Genomic DNA, 16,406 nt, shown 5'->3' with positions numbered 1-16,406 from the left:
AGGTGGAGGGGAGGCGGCGAGTCGGTGAAGGTCAAGGGCTCCCAGATGGCTCCCAGATGGCGCCTTGGCCATTATGCGCACAATTCAGGCATATTTCAGGCGTATTGGCTGGGCGGCACAAGGCACTTTTGGCCTTTTCCATTCCGCCCAAGTCATCTAAGAGGATTTAAAGATTGGCCCCTGGCTCTCTTTCATCTGAACATGTGGAGAAATGATTGACACCAGGCATTCGTGGTGACAAGTGGTGAAAATCATACGGTGGGGGCTCGGGGCTTTGGCCAAATTCGGGTTTGCGCGTACGGGTGACGGAGGAGTCGTGCAAAAATCAGCCATGGGAAAGTTGAGCGCTGCACACTTTTGGGGACTTTTCTCCGCTAAAGGCGTTTGAGGGGAATCCCGTCCGCGTATAAGCCGCAGCGGAGGACTCCAAATAAAGCCCAGCCGAGGGACAAAGTAGCCACTTGGCGAAGGAGCAAAGGCGCAAAAGAAGAAAGGAGTACTCACCGCGTCAATTCCAAGGTTTTTCTCACGCTCCCGCCTGGACGGAAGTCCGTCGCGTCGACTCTGCCTTTCTGTCCCCCCCTTTTTTTCCCGGGAGTTGGCGACAATCGCCACGGCAAATGCGCACTGAGCGAGGTGACGGCGCTCTGAGCAACACTGGGATGGAGATGGAGAGAGAGCGAGGCAGAGAGAGAGAGAGAAAGGGAACGAGGGAGGGAGGCGGAGGGAAATACAGTCCAGGAGGAGGTCGTGAGGAGAAGGATGGCGAGCAAATGCCCCAGTGGGGATGCTTGCCTTTCAGTCGGCCCGCAAAACCACGCCAGGGATGCTCCTACTTACTCGCCGCCAGGGAAGACAGGGGAACCCTATTTCGACCACCAAATAGTAAACAGGGGCGCTTCCTGTAGCTCTTTCCAAACGTCACCTCCGTGATGACATTATTTTATATCGAGTCTGCATCTGACTAAATGGTACCAGCCTACTATCCCATGCGGGGGCAGAGGGCAAGGCTATAAATAAGGCATGTGTGTCTAATCAATATGGATACCACATTGAGCGGAGGAAATGTCAACGGGTGGGTGGCAAAGGGCCGCGTCCTGACCTCCTGATTTTTTTTTATTGGTCAGCAATAGGTGGCCCACGTGTCCCTCTGCCCATTAAAAAAAGGGCCTCTGGTCTCCAAACAAGTTGGCAATGTCGGATGTCAATAATGGTCAAGAAAATGGGCAGTTGGCTGAAAACAAAGCGGAGAAATAGAGCATACTCATCAAATATTCTCTGGGATCATGTCAAAGGTTTTAGTCGGCCACCATTTTTAGGGAAGAAGAGAGCCGTACTCACTTCGGCAACTCGTATCGATCCACGATCCTACACACAAGATAGAGTAGTGCGCTAATGAGTCTTTGAAAGGAGGCTCAAGACAGAAAACTAGTGAGAAAGAGAAAGACCTCGTCTTGCGGTGTGAGGAAAATGAACACATTTCACTGGTCAGTCAATTCCTGCAAAATAAATGGATTGGACCCACTCTGGTTGGCTTTAAGGGAACGAATGGAGAGCACACCCAAAACACAACGAGAAAAACTTTTCCGCCGCTTTGTCTTCCGTCACCGATTCCACGCGCTCCTAATCTCAGTCTCGCCGCCTTAATCTCTCCTGGGGATCAACAGTGATTACAAGGCCAGCGGTGCAAAGAGGCGCGCCCAGATGGCCCGCCGCCGCCGCCGCCGCCGCCGCCACCGCCACCGGATCGATTTCTCTTTTAACCAACTTCATTTAATGTGGGCTATTTAAACTGCCAGGGCCGGGGAGAAATTACATTGTGTTTGCTGCCTATGGATTTTTTGCCTGCCTCCTGCTAGGAAAAAGAGCAAAATGGAGTGAGTCGTGCGTGCCTGCGTGGCGAGTACATCTGGCATACGCTTTTGGAAGTACTAGGAAGGGTCGTGAGGGGCGACTGGGTATACGTTTGGAAGTACTACGCTCTCCGTGGAGGCAGTCTGAGACGAGAGCACCAAAAAAAGGAAAATCCTCCCTGCCACCGATGAGGCTTCCAGCAAGAATAGGCCGCCTGACGTGGATTGATGGCAATCTATTGGCAAGCTTGATCAGGAGGGCTTTGCGGGGATCTCCCCGAGCACGCTTACCCACAAGGCTGTGGGAAAATACCATATGCGCGTTACGCCGCTTGACAGAAACGACCAGACGTGCGTGCAAAGCTTGATACGTACTGGGAGAGCCAGAATATTTCCCCAAAAAATGCATCAGTGGGCAGAAATGGCCACCTGCCTTTTGAGGCCAATAGGTGACCATTTTCCCCCATTTTTGTACGTCTTGAACCTTTTCAAAGGCTGTCTCATCTAAAAAGAAGGATCACATTTTATCTACACCATAAAAGGGAAAAGAAATGTGGAAATGGAATGGCCGGCCTGCCGTTTGCACACACTAGGGTTCTGCTGTTGGATGTAGATGAGTTTTCTCAGTGCTGAAAGGGGGGATGAGGATGGGGGGTGGGGGGGCTGTCGCTTCCGCGCTTGGCTGAGCCGCCTGCAGACCGTTGTGTGGAAAAGAACAACTTTTTAAATTACCCATACATCACTGTCAGGGCAACGGCGGCACCGACCAGGGTGACAGCCAACCAACCAGCCAGCCAGTCGGCCAGCGGCGAGCGGCGTGATCACAAGCGCGCTGGCTTAAGCAACTCCGTCGGACGCAAATCTAAACAATTAAAATTTGAAGAGTCTTTTGAAGCTGACACGTCAAGCTGAGATTTTTTTCCCCGTCTCTGTCGTCTCCAAGCGCTCCCCGGTAATTAAACTGCAAGCATCCGGGTTCCGCTAGGCCTCAATGCTCGCGCCTCGTTTCTTCCCATGGCGTCATTTTTATGCACCGATGCCGTACATGTCGGATACGCATGTGACCCTCTTCCGAAATAACAAAAAATGGACGTCCTCCTGCGCATCTGGTTTCCAACCCCCTCGCCACACACAAGATGGCGGCTAACTAGACTGCTCAACTGCAGTACTAACATATATAGTGTATACCCAAGAGCAAGCGTTCATTCCAATAAAAATGTTTTTTCTGGACTGTTTTTTGTTTTGTTTCGCTTTCTTATTCTGCCTTAAATCCCCAAACCGACAGCCATTGTTGCATTAATAATGATCTCCGAACAAATAACAAAATCCATTTTCAACCCTGGGTTCAATTACGAACTGCCATGAGATCAAATGCGAAGACATGCTGCGACCTGCTGGTAACTCATGGTACTGTCGTTCTGATGAATTTTCTTCGAGTTTGCTTTGAGTTCATCCTTCCTGTTTATTGATCTGTTTTATGGTTCACCGTCATTGGAAAAAAAAACGTGGAACTGTGATTGATGAGTATGTGATCCACTAGGCGGCGCTCTGTCGAGATTTGTTGCAATCCCTTTTTTTGCCTTTTATTTATGCCAAATATCACATTTAGCTGCAGAACTTTGGATCGTGTCAGCAGAGTTGTCGTCCGATAGTATTCTCAAATTGTTGTTATTTGATAACAATCGACTCACCGCATCACCCTTCTGCCAACCATTGAAGAATGACCGAGGCTTTAAAAGACAGATTTGTATTGGAATAATTCTCTTTACGAGCTGATAAGATAAGATGAGATAAGGAGCGTTTCCCGGGGGTCGTAAACGCAGGTTAAGGTCGTCTTCCCATTTTTTTGGGAGTCGAATGGCGTATAAAAGTTGCCGTGCCTGCGTGTATCTGCTCCAAGAGCCGACTTTGGGAGTTCTGCGCCTGTCGGATGAGATGGAAATGGCGGCGCCATGGTTCCGCGTGCTGATCTGGGCGCTGTGCGTCGGCCCGCGCCCCTGCGCCGCCGCCCCGTTGGCGGGCGGGCCGCATCCCGAGCGAGTCCCGCGGAACAAACTGCTGCTGATCTCTTTCGACGGTTTCCGCTGGGATTACGACCAGGACGTGGACACCCCCCATCTGGATCAGATGGCCAAGGACGGCGTGAGAGCGCGCTATGTCACGCCGCCCTTTCTCACCATCACCAGCCCCACGCACTTCACCTTGCTGACCGGTGGCTCTCCAACACCTTTGTCTGACCTCAACTTGCCATTCTTTTCCTTCATTGTCTGAAAAACCTGCTTTTTTTCTCCACAGGACGCTACGTAGAAAACCACGGCGTGATCCACAACATGTGGTTCAACACCAGCACTCAGGAGAAGAAGCAGTACTACATGACGCAGTTTGTGGATTCCTACTGGGACAATGGCAGCTTGCCCATTTGGATAACGGCGCAGAGACAGGTACCGTACTAGAATGTCATCGCATGACTATCGGAACACTTTGGAGAATAAAGCCGCCCGGTCTCGACCGAAAAAGGGCCGAAAAGCCGGCTCGCTCCATTTTCCCGGCACCGCCGCCACCTACCGAGGCGAAACGGTGGGGCTGAAGCAGGTGGAACCTCGTTTCTACGACTATTCCAACGAGACGGAGTGGAGGCGAGACATCGACAAGGTGATCGGCCAGTGGTTCGGGCAACGGGACTTGGACTTTGTCTCCCTGTACTTTGGGGAACCGGACAAGGTGGGCCACAAGTACGGTCCGGATTCCCCGGAGCGGCGGGAGATGGTGCGGCAGGTGGATCGGACGGTGGGCTACATCCGGGAGCAGATCCGCCACCACGGGCTGGCCCGCCGACTCGACGTCATCGTCACCGCCGACCACGGCATGACCACCGTCTTCCGGGGCCCGGCGGTCCGGGAGATCGTACTGTCCCAGATCCCGGGCTTTAGTTTCGGGGACATCCGGTTCCACCTGGTGGACTACGGCCCCACGGGGATGCTGCTGCCCAAAGAGGGCAAGCTGGAGAAGGTGTACCGGGCTCTGAAGGGAGCCCACCCTGGCCTTCACGTGTATAAGAAAGAGGAGATGCCGGCCAGACTGCATTACGGCAACCACTCTCGACTCCTTCCCATCGTCCTCTTTGCCGACACGGGTTACGTCATCAACGGGGTGAGATCATCCTTCCATCTATGTGACGTAACGTTTCTTTTCATGCGCTTTACTGTACCCCAAATGTAGCTATTCCCCGTGCAGTTCCACAAGGGCGAGCACGGCTTCGACAATCAGGAGATGGACATGAAGCCCTTCTTCAGGGCGGTGGGGCCCGACTTCCGAGAAAACCTGCTGGTGGGCCCCTTTGAGACGGTTCACGTGTACCCGCTGATGTGTCACCTGCTGGGGATCCGCCCCGAGGTCAACGACGGGCGCCTGGACGCCACCCGGCACATGCTGAAGAAGGCGGCGGGGGAAAACCAAAGTGAGAATGGGACTGGGAATGCTGGTATTGACACCATTGCGGCGGTTGCCGTGTTGTGGGGCCGGCCCACTGGCCTGCGCCTTCAGATAAGACTCTATGTGCCCACGCTAATCGTTGGGCTCCTCGTCCAACCCGCTTTGGTAATGCCCGCAGGTCAAACGGCGAACAGTGGCTCGCCACTTGTGGTGGGCTTATCAGCGCTGACTGGATTTCTGCTCTTGGGGTTTATCGCGACGACTTCCCACACTTTGTACAAGAGAAAGTCGGCGAAAAAGAGGTGCGCGTCGTCCCTCACGGATGAAATATACTTTAAACTTCTCGTCTCTTTCTATAACCCAATTTGACTTCTTTCAGTTCCCCTGCTAATGAAGACAGCAAGCAAACCAGTTTCTGAGGACTTTCCTTGATTGCCCCGCCACTTTGACTCCGCTGAATGACATCACAAGCAATATCAAGCGTTCACTTTCAAATGTGTTTTGAAGTCTTAAATTAGCCACTGATGTTTTTTGTCAGCTAATTGGTTTCGCTGACATGGCGATTGCTAGCAAATATTTTTTTTTTATTTTGATCGAGTGACCATAATAACTTGTTGATAAGGTCCCGCCCGCAGCACTTATCTCGTGGCGTCTGACCCCGATAAGCCTTATCGAATGCATAAAAAGAGTCCTCCTATACCTTCATTGAGATGACAAAGTTCAATGTGACTGAAATCACCTGTGATTTATGATGTTTGGTTGTTTTTTTTTAAACCAAAATGGCTGGCCATCCTTCTTCACTCAGCTGCCCCCCCCTCCAGCATTTCAGAAGAGCCAATTTGTCCGCCATCTCCAGGTTGACCCGGACATGAACGTCGGTCCATCTTTTGTCTGTCAAGTTCATGAAAAAATAAAAATCAATACAAATTCCAGCAGCCATGAAATGGTAACTTGATGCCAGTTTGTAAAAACATGTTTTAAGGCAAGCTAATCAAATCTATCTTTATTACCTAGGATTGATTAAAAAATGAGGTTGTGAACTATTTTAATGGAAATGTGGAGTCCAATTCTAAAGCCCACGTGACAGGTTAAGGGTCTTTCGGTATCTGCCATTATCAGTCGCTAAGCTAGTCAAGTCGTATAAAGCGCTCGGCTCCTTGCGCCGGTCAACAATTTTGCCAGCGGAGGATTTGCGGCGTTAAAATGCGCCGCGTCGTGGTCCAACTGTGGGCCTGTCTGCTCTTCGCCGTTCCCGCCGTTCCCGCCGCTCCCGCCGCTCCCGCACGGGAACGGCTTCCCGGCGGCCGCTCGGAGCGGAAGGGCCCCCCCGGGCACAAGCTGCTGCTCATCTCCTTCGACGGCTTCCGTTGGGATTACGACCGGGACGTGGATACCCCCCATCTGGATCAGATGGCCAAGGACGGCGTGAAGGCGCTTTACGTCACGCCGCCTTACCTCACCATCACCAGCCCGGCTCACTTTTCGCTTCTCACGGGTAATGTTGAAAATGGAGTAGACTGAGATGAAACTCCTTGCTTTCATGGGTCGGAAACCAAAATGAGTAGTATCTCCAAATAAGGACGGCTTTGTTCGTCACTCATCTTGGAGTATTTTTATTTATTTTTGGTCTCTTTCTTTCCCCTCCCAGGAAACTACGTGGAGAATCACGGCGTGATCCACAACATTTGGTTTAACACCAGCACACAGGAGAAAAAGCAATACCACGCGGCTCAATTTGTGGATTCCTACTGGGACAACGGCACTTTACCCATCTGGATCACGGCCCAGAGACAGGTTGATTCTCTCTTTTCTCCCCCGTCGGCACGTTCCTTCGCCCCCAATGCTTCCCATTTTGTTTGAAGGGACTGAAAACGGGCTCTCTGCATTTCCCCGGCACAGCGGCCAGCTACGGGGGCCAGACGGTCCAAGTCCGGCAGGTGGAGGCGCCCCTCTACAACCACGGAAACGAGACAGAGTGGAGGCTGAACGTGGATAAGGTGATCGCCAACTGGTTCGGGCAGCAGGACCTGGACTTTGTCTCCTTGTATTTTGGGGAACCGGATTTGGTGGGACACAAATTTGGACCGGACTCTCCGGAAGTGCGGGGGATGGTCCGGCAAGTGGACCGTACGGTGGGCTACGTCCGGGACAAGATCCGGGAGAGCGGCCTGGCCCAGCGACTCAACGTCATCGTGACCTCCGACCACGGGATGGCGCCCGTATTGCCCGACGCGCAGATCCAGAGGATCGTCCTGTCCAAGATCCCGGGCTTCAGCTTCAAGGATATCCAGTTCCAACTTTTGGATTACGGCCCCGCCGGTATGCTGCTCCCCAAAGAAGGCAAATTGGAGGCGGTGTACGCGGCCCTGAAGGGAGGCCACCCTCACCTCCACGTGTACAAGAAGGAGGAGGTTCCGTCCCGGCTGCGTTACGGCTCGCATCCACGACTCCTTCCTCTCATCCTCATGTCCGATCCCGGATACGTGATAAGCGGGGTAAGACCGCAGTTCTATTTTCCCGTTCGGAACCGAATGGGCGAGTCATCGGAACTTAATGACATTTAGCAAGTGCATTCGACGTACGTAAATGCTATCACTACTGTAATGGAGCCCTTCATTGAAGAAAACGTTATGACTAAACGTGAAAAGATCATCATCGGAGCGTCTAACGCGTGGAGAAATTAGGCTAACGTCCCCGACGTTAGCAATCATAACGCGAAGGAAGAAACTAGATTTTCCGCAGGCTGTGTCGTTCTCAGCGTCTTGGCGTCCGTCACAAGTGGGTGACCACATTTGTCCGTGTGCTTTCCTCTAGTTTTTACCGCTGCAATTCAACAAAGGAGATCACGGCTTCGATAACCAAGCCACGGACATGAAAGCCTTCTTCAGAGCCGTGGGGCCGGATTTTCACAAAAACCTGCTGAGCCATCCCTTCGACCTGGTGGACGTGTACCCGCTGATGTGCCATTTACTGGGGATCCGAGCGGAACGCCACGACGGACACTTGGGCAAAACCAAACACATGTTGATCCACCGGGAGGACACGGGAGGCCCCGACGACGACGACGACGACGACGGTACGGGCTCGGGCTCTGAAATTGCCACTTGAAACTTTGTCCCTCGTCTCACATTATAAGTAGTGGAAATCCTATTTTATGGCCGACTTCTTCGTGGACTGAAAATGTGTTGATGGTGCTGCACTCGCTCACCCGTCTTGTGCTTTCTTGTGCTTTTAGCCGCCGAGAGCCACGTTTCGCTGAAGGGGCCGCTAGGCTTGGCATCTATGATGGGACTCCTCTTCCTCATATTTATCGTCACCGTTTCTCACAATGTTTGCAAAAGGATGAAAGCTTGAACGCTCACCATCCAATAACCGTGGACTTAAACATCTGGCCATATTCAGGCATGGGTCAAGAATTCCATCCAGTCTACGGCCAGATTTTTCACACTTCGGTTGTGACTCCTAATGACTTCCCCACGAGTACATGTCCAACCCTCCCGCTAGTTCTGTTCAAAATGAAAATAAAGTGTGTTCTTTCCCTGGCCAAGACGCACCGTGGCACCTACGACTTTATCGCTATTAGAGCTCCTTTGATAAGCGGCCGGAGAAGTCTGCAAAAGATGGAGGCTTACATGTAGTAGTATTTGCAAAATTAAGAAGGACTGAAAGCAGTATATTTTAAAAGGTAAGCGCCTGCGACTTAACAACATGAATATGTCACATGTTCAAATCCATTACAGTGATCCCTCGCTTATCGCGGTTAATGGGGACCGGACCCCACCGCATTAGCTGCGAATCCGCAAAGTAGGCGGGCGCCATCAAAAACACTTATAGAAACGTATGACATGTGCACAAAAACACCACCAGGCTAATATGCTGTTCATTCAGGTGTTTTATTCCACATTAGAATGGAGGTGTTATGTTGGTGCATACAAAAAAAATCAAATATATAGAGAGTAAAAAATCACTGCAAATGTAATAAATGTAAACTTTTATTCAGAAAAGTCAGAAATTCAAAAACATCATAGCAGAGTCACTCGATCCTTGTGGGCTTTGAAACCTGTCTTCTGAAGTACGTCCTTGAAAAGAAATGTTCGGGACGGCATCCTCTTCCAGTAGAGTCCTGTTTCATCCATATTAAAGACTTGCTCCCCGGAGGACATGGCCATTTTCTTCTATCATTCCCGGAAACACATCCTCAACATAACGCCTCGCTGCCGCTCCGTCTGCAGAGGTTGCATCTCCGTGCGGCGACACATTCCTTAGTCCGACTCGCCGCTTAAACGTCTCAAGCCAGCCCTTCCATGCTGGCAGCGAAAGCCGTACGTGGTCGTGGGTTAGTCTGGCTTGAGGCACCGGGCAGAGGATCACTGAAGCGCGAAGTAGCGAGGGAACACTGTACATACTGTCACTTTTTAAGAACAAAGCCTTACTATATATACTATGTCGTTTTTGACGAAAAAAAGCCTTACTATACATGGTCGTTGTTCATTTTATTTTGCAAGTGGAACTATATCTTTATAGAAGCTTCCAATGTAGAAAACAGTAACATTTCTTACCTTTTCGGCGGCGTGCGTCGAGTACACAAAAATCAGCCAACGTCAAAAACAACAACTTCTTGGTGGACTTGTGTTCGTGTCCTTTAACAAACGTGGCTTGGTTGGAGTTGACCCAAATTGGGCCGTTTAGATCATGCGATTAAAAAGCTGAAAAGACGTTTACAAACAAAACAGCATACAGGTCAACGGAAACTAGTATTTTCTATTGTCTTTTCCGGTCCGTTCCACTTCCTGGTCACCAATGTAACGTCAATTCAGGGAACGCCTCCGACTTTTTCTTCTTCTCTTTTCTCTTAAATCTATGTATAGAGGTTTGTTCACCTGACTGCCATGCAGGCAGTATGGTTCAAATCCCAGTTGGGAGTCATTTTTCCCTTGTATAAAAAGAACTGTTTGTAGTCAAGACTTTACAACAATCACTAAGCACAGTGTTGTCACTACGTGGTGTAGGGGTTTACTCACCTGACTCTCGTGTTGACAAGCTGGGTTCGATCCCCGGTGGCCGCCGTAGAGAATGCACCGGCTGGAATAGAAGGGGGGAAATGAAAATGGTGTTTACTGTATGCGCGATGTTTCAAAAATAGCAATGATAATTGCAATGTTTTATACAAACTTCAAATTGGGAACATGTCGTTTGTACGTGTAGCTCAATGTAAAGCTCCGCAGTCATTACGAGTTTGGATTTTTTTTAAAGCTCTTGAAGGTATCATCTCGTCGTCACTAGCGTTTGGTTAGCTGACGCTCTCATCTTGAGGCGCCGTCAATGTTGGTAATCATTTATTATTTCTTCATGTTTAAACATTAGAGGCCATATAATAATATTATCTTTGTGTGACTGTCTTTCACTCCATTGGCGTGGTTTTCGATTCACCCCGAGACAAAACTAGCGTTAGCTTGCGCTTAGCCACTCATTCCACTTGGCGACGTTAATGCGGGGTGAGTCAACTGCCCCCTGCTTTGTTGTCGATGCATCACATAACAAATTCGATGAGCACTTTGCAAAGTAGCGTCCACTATTTTTGACCCTTATTTTATGGCCATGTTCATTTAGCAATACATGGGGCACTGGTTAAATCAGCTCAATGGCCCCATCATTCCTCTTCAAGATTTTGCTTATCATTGTTGTCTCACACTCTTAACACATGAACACTGTTGACTGTGTTTGTGTATTTTTCCAGACATGGATCCCCAGAACGCCCACCTGATGTGTCCAATATGCCTGGAGCGCTTTCTTCTTCCCGTGACCATCCCGTGCGGCCACTCGTTCTGTCAGAAGTGCATCACCGCCCATTGGGACATGAAATGCAAGTCCGATATCGGCCCTTACTGTCCCCTCTGCAACAAGAAGTTTGCCAGCAGGCCCGTCCTCAACCGCAACGTGTCCCTCTCGCACCTGACGGAAGCGGCCGACAGCAAGACCGGGGCGTCGTGCAAAGACTGGGGCGGCGAGGAAGGGGGACCTGAGATCTGTGATCGCCACCACAAACCTCTGGTTTATTACTGCAAGAGGGACAAGATGTCCGTGTGTTGTGAATGTGCCATCCTGGACTGCAAGAACCACGAAACGGACTTGCTGGAGGCAGAAAAGAAAAAACAAAAGGTATCGACCTCACCGTCCGTTTGTTGCTCAAAAAAGTCCAAATCATCGGATAATGAATGCCGTTAGATTTTTAAAAAATGCTCCCGTTTCAACACCGATATCGAGAAATAACTTCATCTTGTCTTTTGCTTTTATTGAATTTTGGTCTAGTTATCACTGGACCAGAAAACTGAGGACATTACAAAGTTGATTGAAGAAACCAGGCAAAGTATAAACAAGCTGAGAGAAAACATGGACCAAGCTAAGGTCATTAGATTGCCTTATTATAGTATGTTGTTATTGAAGAGAAAACGGCTTACCATACTGTGCGGTTAATCAATGATGACTTTTCAGGAGAGCACGCAGCAGACCTCCGCCCGTCTCTCGTCCAAGTTCTCCGGCTTGATGGAAACGTTGGGCGAGCGACGAGCGGCCGTGGAGAGCGCGGCCGAGGCGCACAGAGAAGCCGCCCTGTCCGAGGCCGCCGTCCGGCTGGCCGAGCTGGAGGAGAACGCGCGCAAGCTGAAAGCCGGGCAGGCTCGGATCGCCGCCCTTCACGGCCTCTCCGACGGCGAGCTCATCAAGGTTTTGAGGACGCTCTTTAGTCACGCTCCATACAAACGCTGAATTTCTTCATTGATCCATCGGCAGTTGCATTTGTCCTGTAAACATCACATAGAAAAGCAGCCATTTTGCTCCCCCCCCAGGAATCGGCTCTGGTAGAAGTTCCACGCCTCAAGAAAATTCCCTGCGATATCTCGCCGCAGCCGCAGGATCGCCTCAACGCGGTGGCCGAGGTCCTGAGCCGCATCTCCAAGCTGGTGACGGAGGACCTGGACAAAGCCGTCTGCGCCGTCGTGGGTCAGGACTCGGAAGGTCGGCGCCGACCGCCCTCTGTTTCTTCTTCTTCTTCTTCTCTTCTGCCTCCGTCTACTCACGCCTCTGGTCGCCAGGTTCACCCCAGGAGAGGAGGCCCGTTCTGGCCGTGGTCCCCAGCCCGGCCGCACCGTGTCACCCCGATGGCGAGGAGGGCATCCGTGCTTGTGAGTTCCTGACAACAACAAAAAACAAGTAGTATGTAGTAACGTTCCCCTTTGGCCTTCCCAGACCTGTGCCGTCTGACCTTCGACCCCGACACGGCCAACGGCAATCTGGTTTTGTCCCGGGAGAACCAGAGGGTAGAGCACCTGACTTCAGGGCGGCGCCCGCCGGAGGACCACCCGTCCCGCTTCGATCACACCTGGCAGGTGTTGTGCAGCCAGGGCTTCAAACGAGGCCAGCACTACTGGGAGCTGGAAGTGTCCAAACCCTGGGCCTACCTGGGGGTACGAGCCTCGGCGTCGGAACGCCGCACCTGAACCCCTCCCTTCCTTCATGGCTGCGCTCTTTGCAGGTGACCTACGCCAGCATCCCCAGGAAAGAGAAGGGGCGGCGCTGCATGCTGGGCATGAACCAAGTGTCGTGGAGCCTGCAGCTGGACGAGAAGCAGCCCGGCGCCTGGCACAACGGCCGCAAAGAGACCCCGGCCGGCTCTTGGAGGCGCGGCCGCGTGGGCCTGCTGCTGGACTACGAGGCGGGCACGCTCACCTTTTACGGAGACGGTCACGTGCCCCTGCACGCCTTCCACTCGGCCTTCACGCAGGAGCTCTTCCCCGCTTGCTGGCTGGGCGAGGGGGTCAGCGTCACGCTCTGCTCCTCGTGAGCGCCGGCCCAAACCCCGACCGGAATAAAGCCGGCGTCCCGGTCCCAACCCCTTTTACTAGTTAGCCACAAATGCTTAACCGTACACAGTTTGGGGAGGAAAGTCTGGTCATGCTATTTGTTTTACAGAAGAAGACAAAAAAAACCACAAGCATCCCTAAAATTCCACAGGTGTAGATACCACTTCCAAATCATTGTCTTTGTATACGTGGCATTTGAACTATGTGGAAAGGACTTGGTTTTATTTCCAAAAAGGACATTCCGGCCAAAAGTGTTTGACGTGTAACATGAAATAAAGACAGTTACACATGCAACAGGATCCATTTATTAAAGCTCTTTTAGTTGCATTGAGCCGTTTAGAAAGCTTTACGCTCGCTGGCCGGGCACGTTTTGCCTACAACTCAGAGTCAAGCGGGGAGCGCACGCCATTGCCCAAACAAAGTCAAGTGCCTTTGGAAAGGCTTCCCAAAAACGTCATCTATGCAGAAATATGTACAGGTAAATGGTCTAATGTACTTGTGGCATTCCATTTGGTAAGTGCTCAGTCAAGCATACTGTACAGTACATTAGAAAATTTTTGAAATGATAACAGCTTCACAGACGGATTGGACGTTTAACAAATACACAAAGCATTGGACTATTGAAATATATGAACGGCGCTTTTATGCACTTGCGTATTTCCCCATGCTTTTCAATCTATATACAGTACGTTCAATTTAGCATCCAGCGCTGTATTGGGATACAATATTTGTTGTCTCGCGACTCATTTTTTTGAGTCGTTTTTTTTTGCACGACCGGAGGTTGCCACAAGTTCCTTGTGACGGCCCGTGTGTTAATGTCAATAGGGGATATTTTTGCACTTACCCCCTGCCGGGCCGGTTGCCATTCACTTAAAACTCGGCGTCCAAGATCCCAGTCCAAAGGGACCGCACGTCGACCAGCGATAAACTCCGTTTTTGAATACGGATTTTGGGTAGAACATTTGTTTTTACGGTACTTAAAAGCCCCGTCCGAGGAGGAATTCAATTTCTAGGTGCTCAATGTCAGGGAAGGAGAAAAGTCAAGTGGGCCTATTGGTTCTTTTTGTCTTCCGGAGGAGAGTAGGGTGGGGGCTTGTCCTGCAACAAACAAACCAAGCAACTCTAAAGACGCTACACAATATTTGGGTTCACAGTTTTTCTTCTTGGTGGACCAAGTACCGTGCCCCAAGGCCCTTTTCTGAAGAAAGACACTTACCTCTGGTAAGTACACATGCGTAGGCGCGGGAGTAGAGCTGGCTGCGGCTTCGGCGGCTTTAGCTTGGGCTAAAAAAAACAAAAAAACAAGCCAAACGTAGGTGAAATTGTCCCAAACGCCGCTGGGCGGACGTACTCACCGGCAGCCGAAGATGGCGCTTCCGGGGGCCGCTGACACGGGGTGGAAGAATACGGAGGTGGAGCCATGTATGCCACGGCGTTATCAAACGACGGAGGATAAAAGCCCCCTGCGTGGCGTGGCCGGAAGAGAAGAAGAAAAAAATCCAATCAAACAGGAGCCCGTTTGAAGAAAGCCGCTCGCTCACGTTTGGTATTTACCTTGAGGGGGCGGGTCAGGGTAAGCGTAGCCCGGCGGCGGCGGCGGGATGGCGGGATAGGCGCCGTTGGAGGGGGGAGGAGGGGGGAAAGCATAGTTGGCCCCATTGGCCAGGAAAGGGCATCCGCCCGAGCCGGGGGAGACGGGCTGACCTCTGGAAACTGCCGCAAAAGGCGTCTTTGCTCAGCGCGGTGGTCTACTTGGCCAATCGCTACGGCGCTCCACACTTTCGGGGACACTCACCCTGCGTGGCCACGTGCAGCATGTGTTGTCCAAACTCGATGGCGCCCCCGGCAGCGAAAATGAGCTTGAAGCCCGTGCTGCCCTCCCAGCCACCTGAGCGGAAACACGGACGCCATTAAGAATGGGACTGTACTTTGCCGTCGACTCTCATTGTACAACGACAATCAAAGCTTTGAATTGGACCTCCGGGCTCGGCGTTGATGGTCCCCTTGATGTAGTTTGCCCCCAGGACGGGTTGCTTGATCTCACAGCCCTTCATCAGGTAGAAAGGGAACATAAAAGACCTGAGCCCATCTCCACTTTTGGCCACAAAGATCACCTGCAAAGGAAAAGAAAAGACAAGAGCGAGAGGAGGAAGAATTGGACGTCTGCGAGTAGAGTGCAGGCTTCCACGACAGCTGTTCATCTCACCCTGTAAGGGGTCAGGTAGACGCCTCCCTTTTTGCTCTTTCGGAAGGCCTCGGGCAGAAGACCGACGGTGTCCACAAAGGCCAGTTCCACGTTGTCGTGGTTCATCAAAACACTAGGTTGGCGGGAGAAAAGTCACTTAGACACGGAGTTGAAATGCTAGACTGAGTTTAAAAGAACGTGCTTGTCCGACAGACATTGCACGAGGACTGAGTTTAAAAGAACGTGCTTTGGAGTGTTGTAAAAGGATTACTTAGGCTTAAATGCTAGCTACAGGTAGATTGTACTGATCCCATCCAGGATCAGACGTTAGGGACTGGTTGCAGCGGCTTCCAGAATATTTAGTTTTTTATAGATCTAAAACTATGTTTATTTGAGGCTTTTTAAAATATATTTTTAGATTTTACAAAATCATTTTAGAACTAAAAACACAGAAAAGGTTGATTAAAAAATGACAATTATGGATTTAAAACGGGGGGAAAAAACAGGATATGTAATATACAACTATACTCTTCTTTTGAATTTGATCCTATAACAGAAATTCGGCACTGATGATTGACTTTCCCGGGCCACACAAAATGATACGGCGGGCCAGATTTGGCCCCCGAGCCGCCACTTTGACACCCGTGACGTAACCCATGAGGTCATAGGAAAATAAGCTAGCCGTCAATGAAATGCGTCACACTAGTTTCTCGGGTCATTCGACATGGCCAAAAAGAAACTAAAGCGCCCCTCTCGTGGTTGTCGTATAATGTCAAGCAGACAAAAAGTGAACGTCTTTGAGCGTTATTTGCTACCTTTCCCCGTGGTTGACGATGACTCCGCCGGACTCTGAATGGTTCTGGTTGAGAGTCATGTTGATGGGCCTCCGCAGTCCCCGACAAGCAAACGACAGACGACGACTGGCGTTGGCCTTCCTCTGTCCCAATCTATCGTCCTCAAAGTTGAAGAAAAATCCCGAATGCAAAGATGCTTGCGTCCGGTGCACCTGCGTAGCAGTTGGGAGAAACGCCCGCGCGGCGCGTCATGATGACATCACATCCGACCGCATTCTTTTGA

General features: G+C 50.9%; 5 protein-coding genes across 10 annotated transcripts in view; 3 read left to right on the top strand and 2 right to left on the bottom strand.

Annotated features, from left to right (window-relative positions):
• The window catches only part of LOC144211213 (RNA binding protein fox-1 homolog 3-like), a 76,439-nt gene extending 65,647 nt beyond the window's left edge, over positions 1-10,792 (bottom strand). Inside the window, exons 1-2 of one of the 3 annotated variants that reach the window (XM_077738256.1) lie at positions 9,845-10,792; positions 6,025-6,176 (exon numbers count right to left, since the gene is read on the bottom strand). The gene's annotated coding sequence lies outside the window, so the exon portion shown is untranslated. The remainder of the gene's footprint in view (positions 1-6,024; positions 6,177-9,844) is intronic. The other 2 variants (XM_077738255.1, XM_077738254.1) reach the window with 2 other exon arrangements.
• LOC144211210 (ectonucleotide pyrophosphatase/phosphodiesterase family member 7-like) lies at positions 3,762-6,124 on the top strand. Of its 2 annotated transcripts, none has more exons than XM_077738246.1 (6): positions 3,762-4,065; positions 4,149-4,294; positions 4,371-5,003; positions 5,073-5,310; positions 5,464-5,587; positions 5,665-6,124. In XM_077738246.1, the coding sequence occupies exons 1-6, from the start codon at positions 3,789-3,791 to the stop codon at positions 5,702-5,704; spliced, it is 1,458 nt and encodes a 485-aa protein (XP_077594372.1). In that variant the 5' UTR covers positions 3,762-3,788; the 3' UTR covers positions 5,705-6,124. The 2 variants fall into 2 exon arrangements, with proteins under 2 accessions (XP_077594372.1, XP_077594373.1); XM_077738247.1 differs by having other exon boundaries at positions 5,073-5,334.
• LOC144212006 (ectonucleotide pyrophosphatase/phosphodiesterase family member 7-like) lies at positions 6,489-8,724 on the top strand. Its single transcript, XM_077739586.1, has 5 exons — positions 6,489-6,780; positions 6,934-7,079; positions 7,148-7,780; positions 8,100-8,361; positions 8,521-8,724. The coding sequence occupies exons 1-5, from the start codon at positions 6,489-6,491 to the stop codon at positions 8,637-8,639; spliced, it is 1,452 nt and encodes a 483-aa protein (XP_077595712.1). The 3' UTR covers positions 8,640-8,724.
• On the top strand, positions 10,161-13,438 carry trim65 (tripartite motif containing 65). Of its 3 annotated transcripts, none has more exons than XM_077738244.1 (8): positions 10,161-10,609; positions 11,023-11,444; positions 11,595-11,690; positions 11,778-12,008; positions 12,131-12,299; positions 12,377-12,466; positions 12,531-12,748; positions 12,817-13,438. In XM_077738244.1, exons 2-8 carry the CDS (start codon positions 11,025-11,027, stop codon positions 13,123-13,125), a joined length of 1,533 nt encoding a protein of 510 aa, XP_077594370.1. In that variant the 5' UTR covers positions 10,161-10,609; positions 11,023-11,024; the 3' UTR covers positions 13,126-13,438. The 3 variants fall into 3 exon arrangements, with proteins under 3 accessions (XP_077594370.1, XP_077594369.1, XP_077594368.1); XM_077738243.1 differs by having other exon boundaries at positions 10,161-10,613; XM_077738242.1 differs by lacking the exon at positions 10,161-10,609 and adding an exon at positions 10,628-10,780.
• wbp2 (WW domain binding protein 2) lies at positions 13,434-16,384 on the bottom strand. The gene is made up of 8 exons (XM_077738257.1): positions 16,145-16,384; positions 15,351-15,462; positions 15,123-15,258; positions 14,940-15,032; positions 14,699-14,857; positions 14,500-14,607; positions 14,361-14,428; positions 13,434-14,242 (listed from the first exon to the last, which is right to left on the bottom strand). Exons 1-8 carry the CDS (start codon positions 16,201-16,203, stop codon positions 14,195-14,197), a joined length of 783 nt encoding a protein of 260 aa, XP_077594383.1. The 5' UTR covers positions 16,204-16,384; the 3' UTR covers positions 13,434-14,194.
• Positions 16,385-16,406: the final 22 nt, after the last annotated feature.

This window comes from Stigmatopora nigra, chromosome 18, assembly GCF_051989575.1.
Source record: "Stigmatopora nigra isolate UIUO_SnigA chromosome 18, RoL_Snig_1.1, whole genome shotgun sequence".
NCBI lineage: Eukaryota > Metazoa > Chordata > Actinopteri > Syngnathiformes > Syngnathidae > Stigmatopora > Stigmatopora nigra.
The sequence above is the reverse complement of the archived record's forward strand: the minus strand, read 5'-3'. Positions and strand labels throughout refer to the sequence as shown.

Excerpts from the sequence above, each read along its gene's own strand:
- LOC144211210 (XM_077738247.1), top strand. The coding sequence starts at position 3,789 with ATGGAAATGGCGGCGCCATGGTTCCGCGTGCTGATCTGGGCGCTGTGC. Across the intron at positions 4,295-4,370 it reads GGATAACGGCGCAGAGACAG|GGCCGAAAAGCCGGCTCGCT; the intron begins GTACCGTACTAG and ends CGACCGAAAAAG. Across the intron at positions 5,004-5,072 it reads CGGGTTACGTCATCAACGGG|CTATTCCCCGTGCAGTTCCA; the intron begins GTGAGATCATCC and ends CCCCAAATGTAG.
- LOC144212006 (XM_077739586.1), top strand. The coding sequence starts at position 6,489 with ATGCGCCGCGTCGTGGTCCAACTGTGGGCCTGTCTGCTCTTCGCCGTT. Across the intron at positions 7,080-7,147 it reads GGATCACGGCCCAGAGACAG|GGACTGAAAACGGGCTCTCT; the intron begins GTTGATTCTCTC and ends TTTTGTTTGAAG. Across the intron at positions 7,781-8,099 it reads CCGGATACGTGATAAGCGGG|TTTTTACCGCTGCAATTCAA; the intron begins GTAAGACCGCAG and ends GCTTTCCTCTAG.
- trim65 (XM_077738242.1), top strand. Across the intron at positions 11,691-11,777 it reads AAAACATGGACCAAGCTAAG|GAGAGCACGCAGCAGACCTC; the intron begins GTCATTAGATTG and ends ATGACTTTTCAG. Across the intron at positions 12,300-12,376 it reads CGTGGGTCAGGACTCGGAAG|GTTCACCCCAGGAGAGGAGG; the intron begins GTCGGCGCCGAC and ends TCTGGTCGCCAG.
- wbp2 (XM_077738257.1), bottom strand. The coding sequence starts at position 16,203 with ATGACTCTCAACCAGAACCATTCAGAGTCCGGCGGAGTCATCGTCAAC. Across the intron at positions 15,463-16,144 it reads ATCGTCAACCACGGGGAAAG|TGTTTTGATGAACCACGACA; the intron begins GTAGCAAATAAC and ends CCGCCAACCTAG. Across the intron at positions 15,033-15,122 it reads CATCAACGCCGAGCCCGGAG|GTGGCTGGGAGGGCAGCACG; the intron begins GTCCAATTCAAA and ends GTTTCCGCTCAG.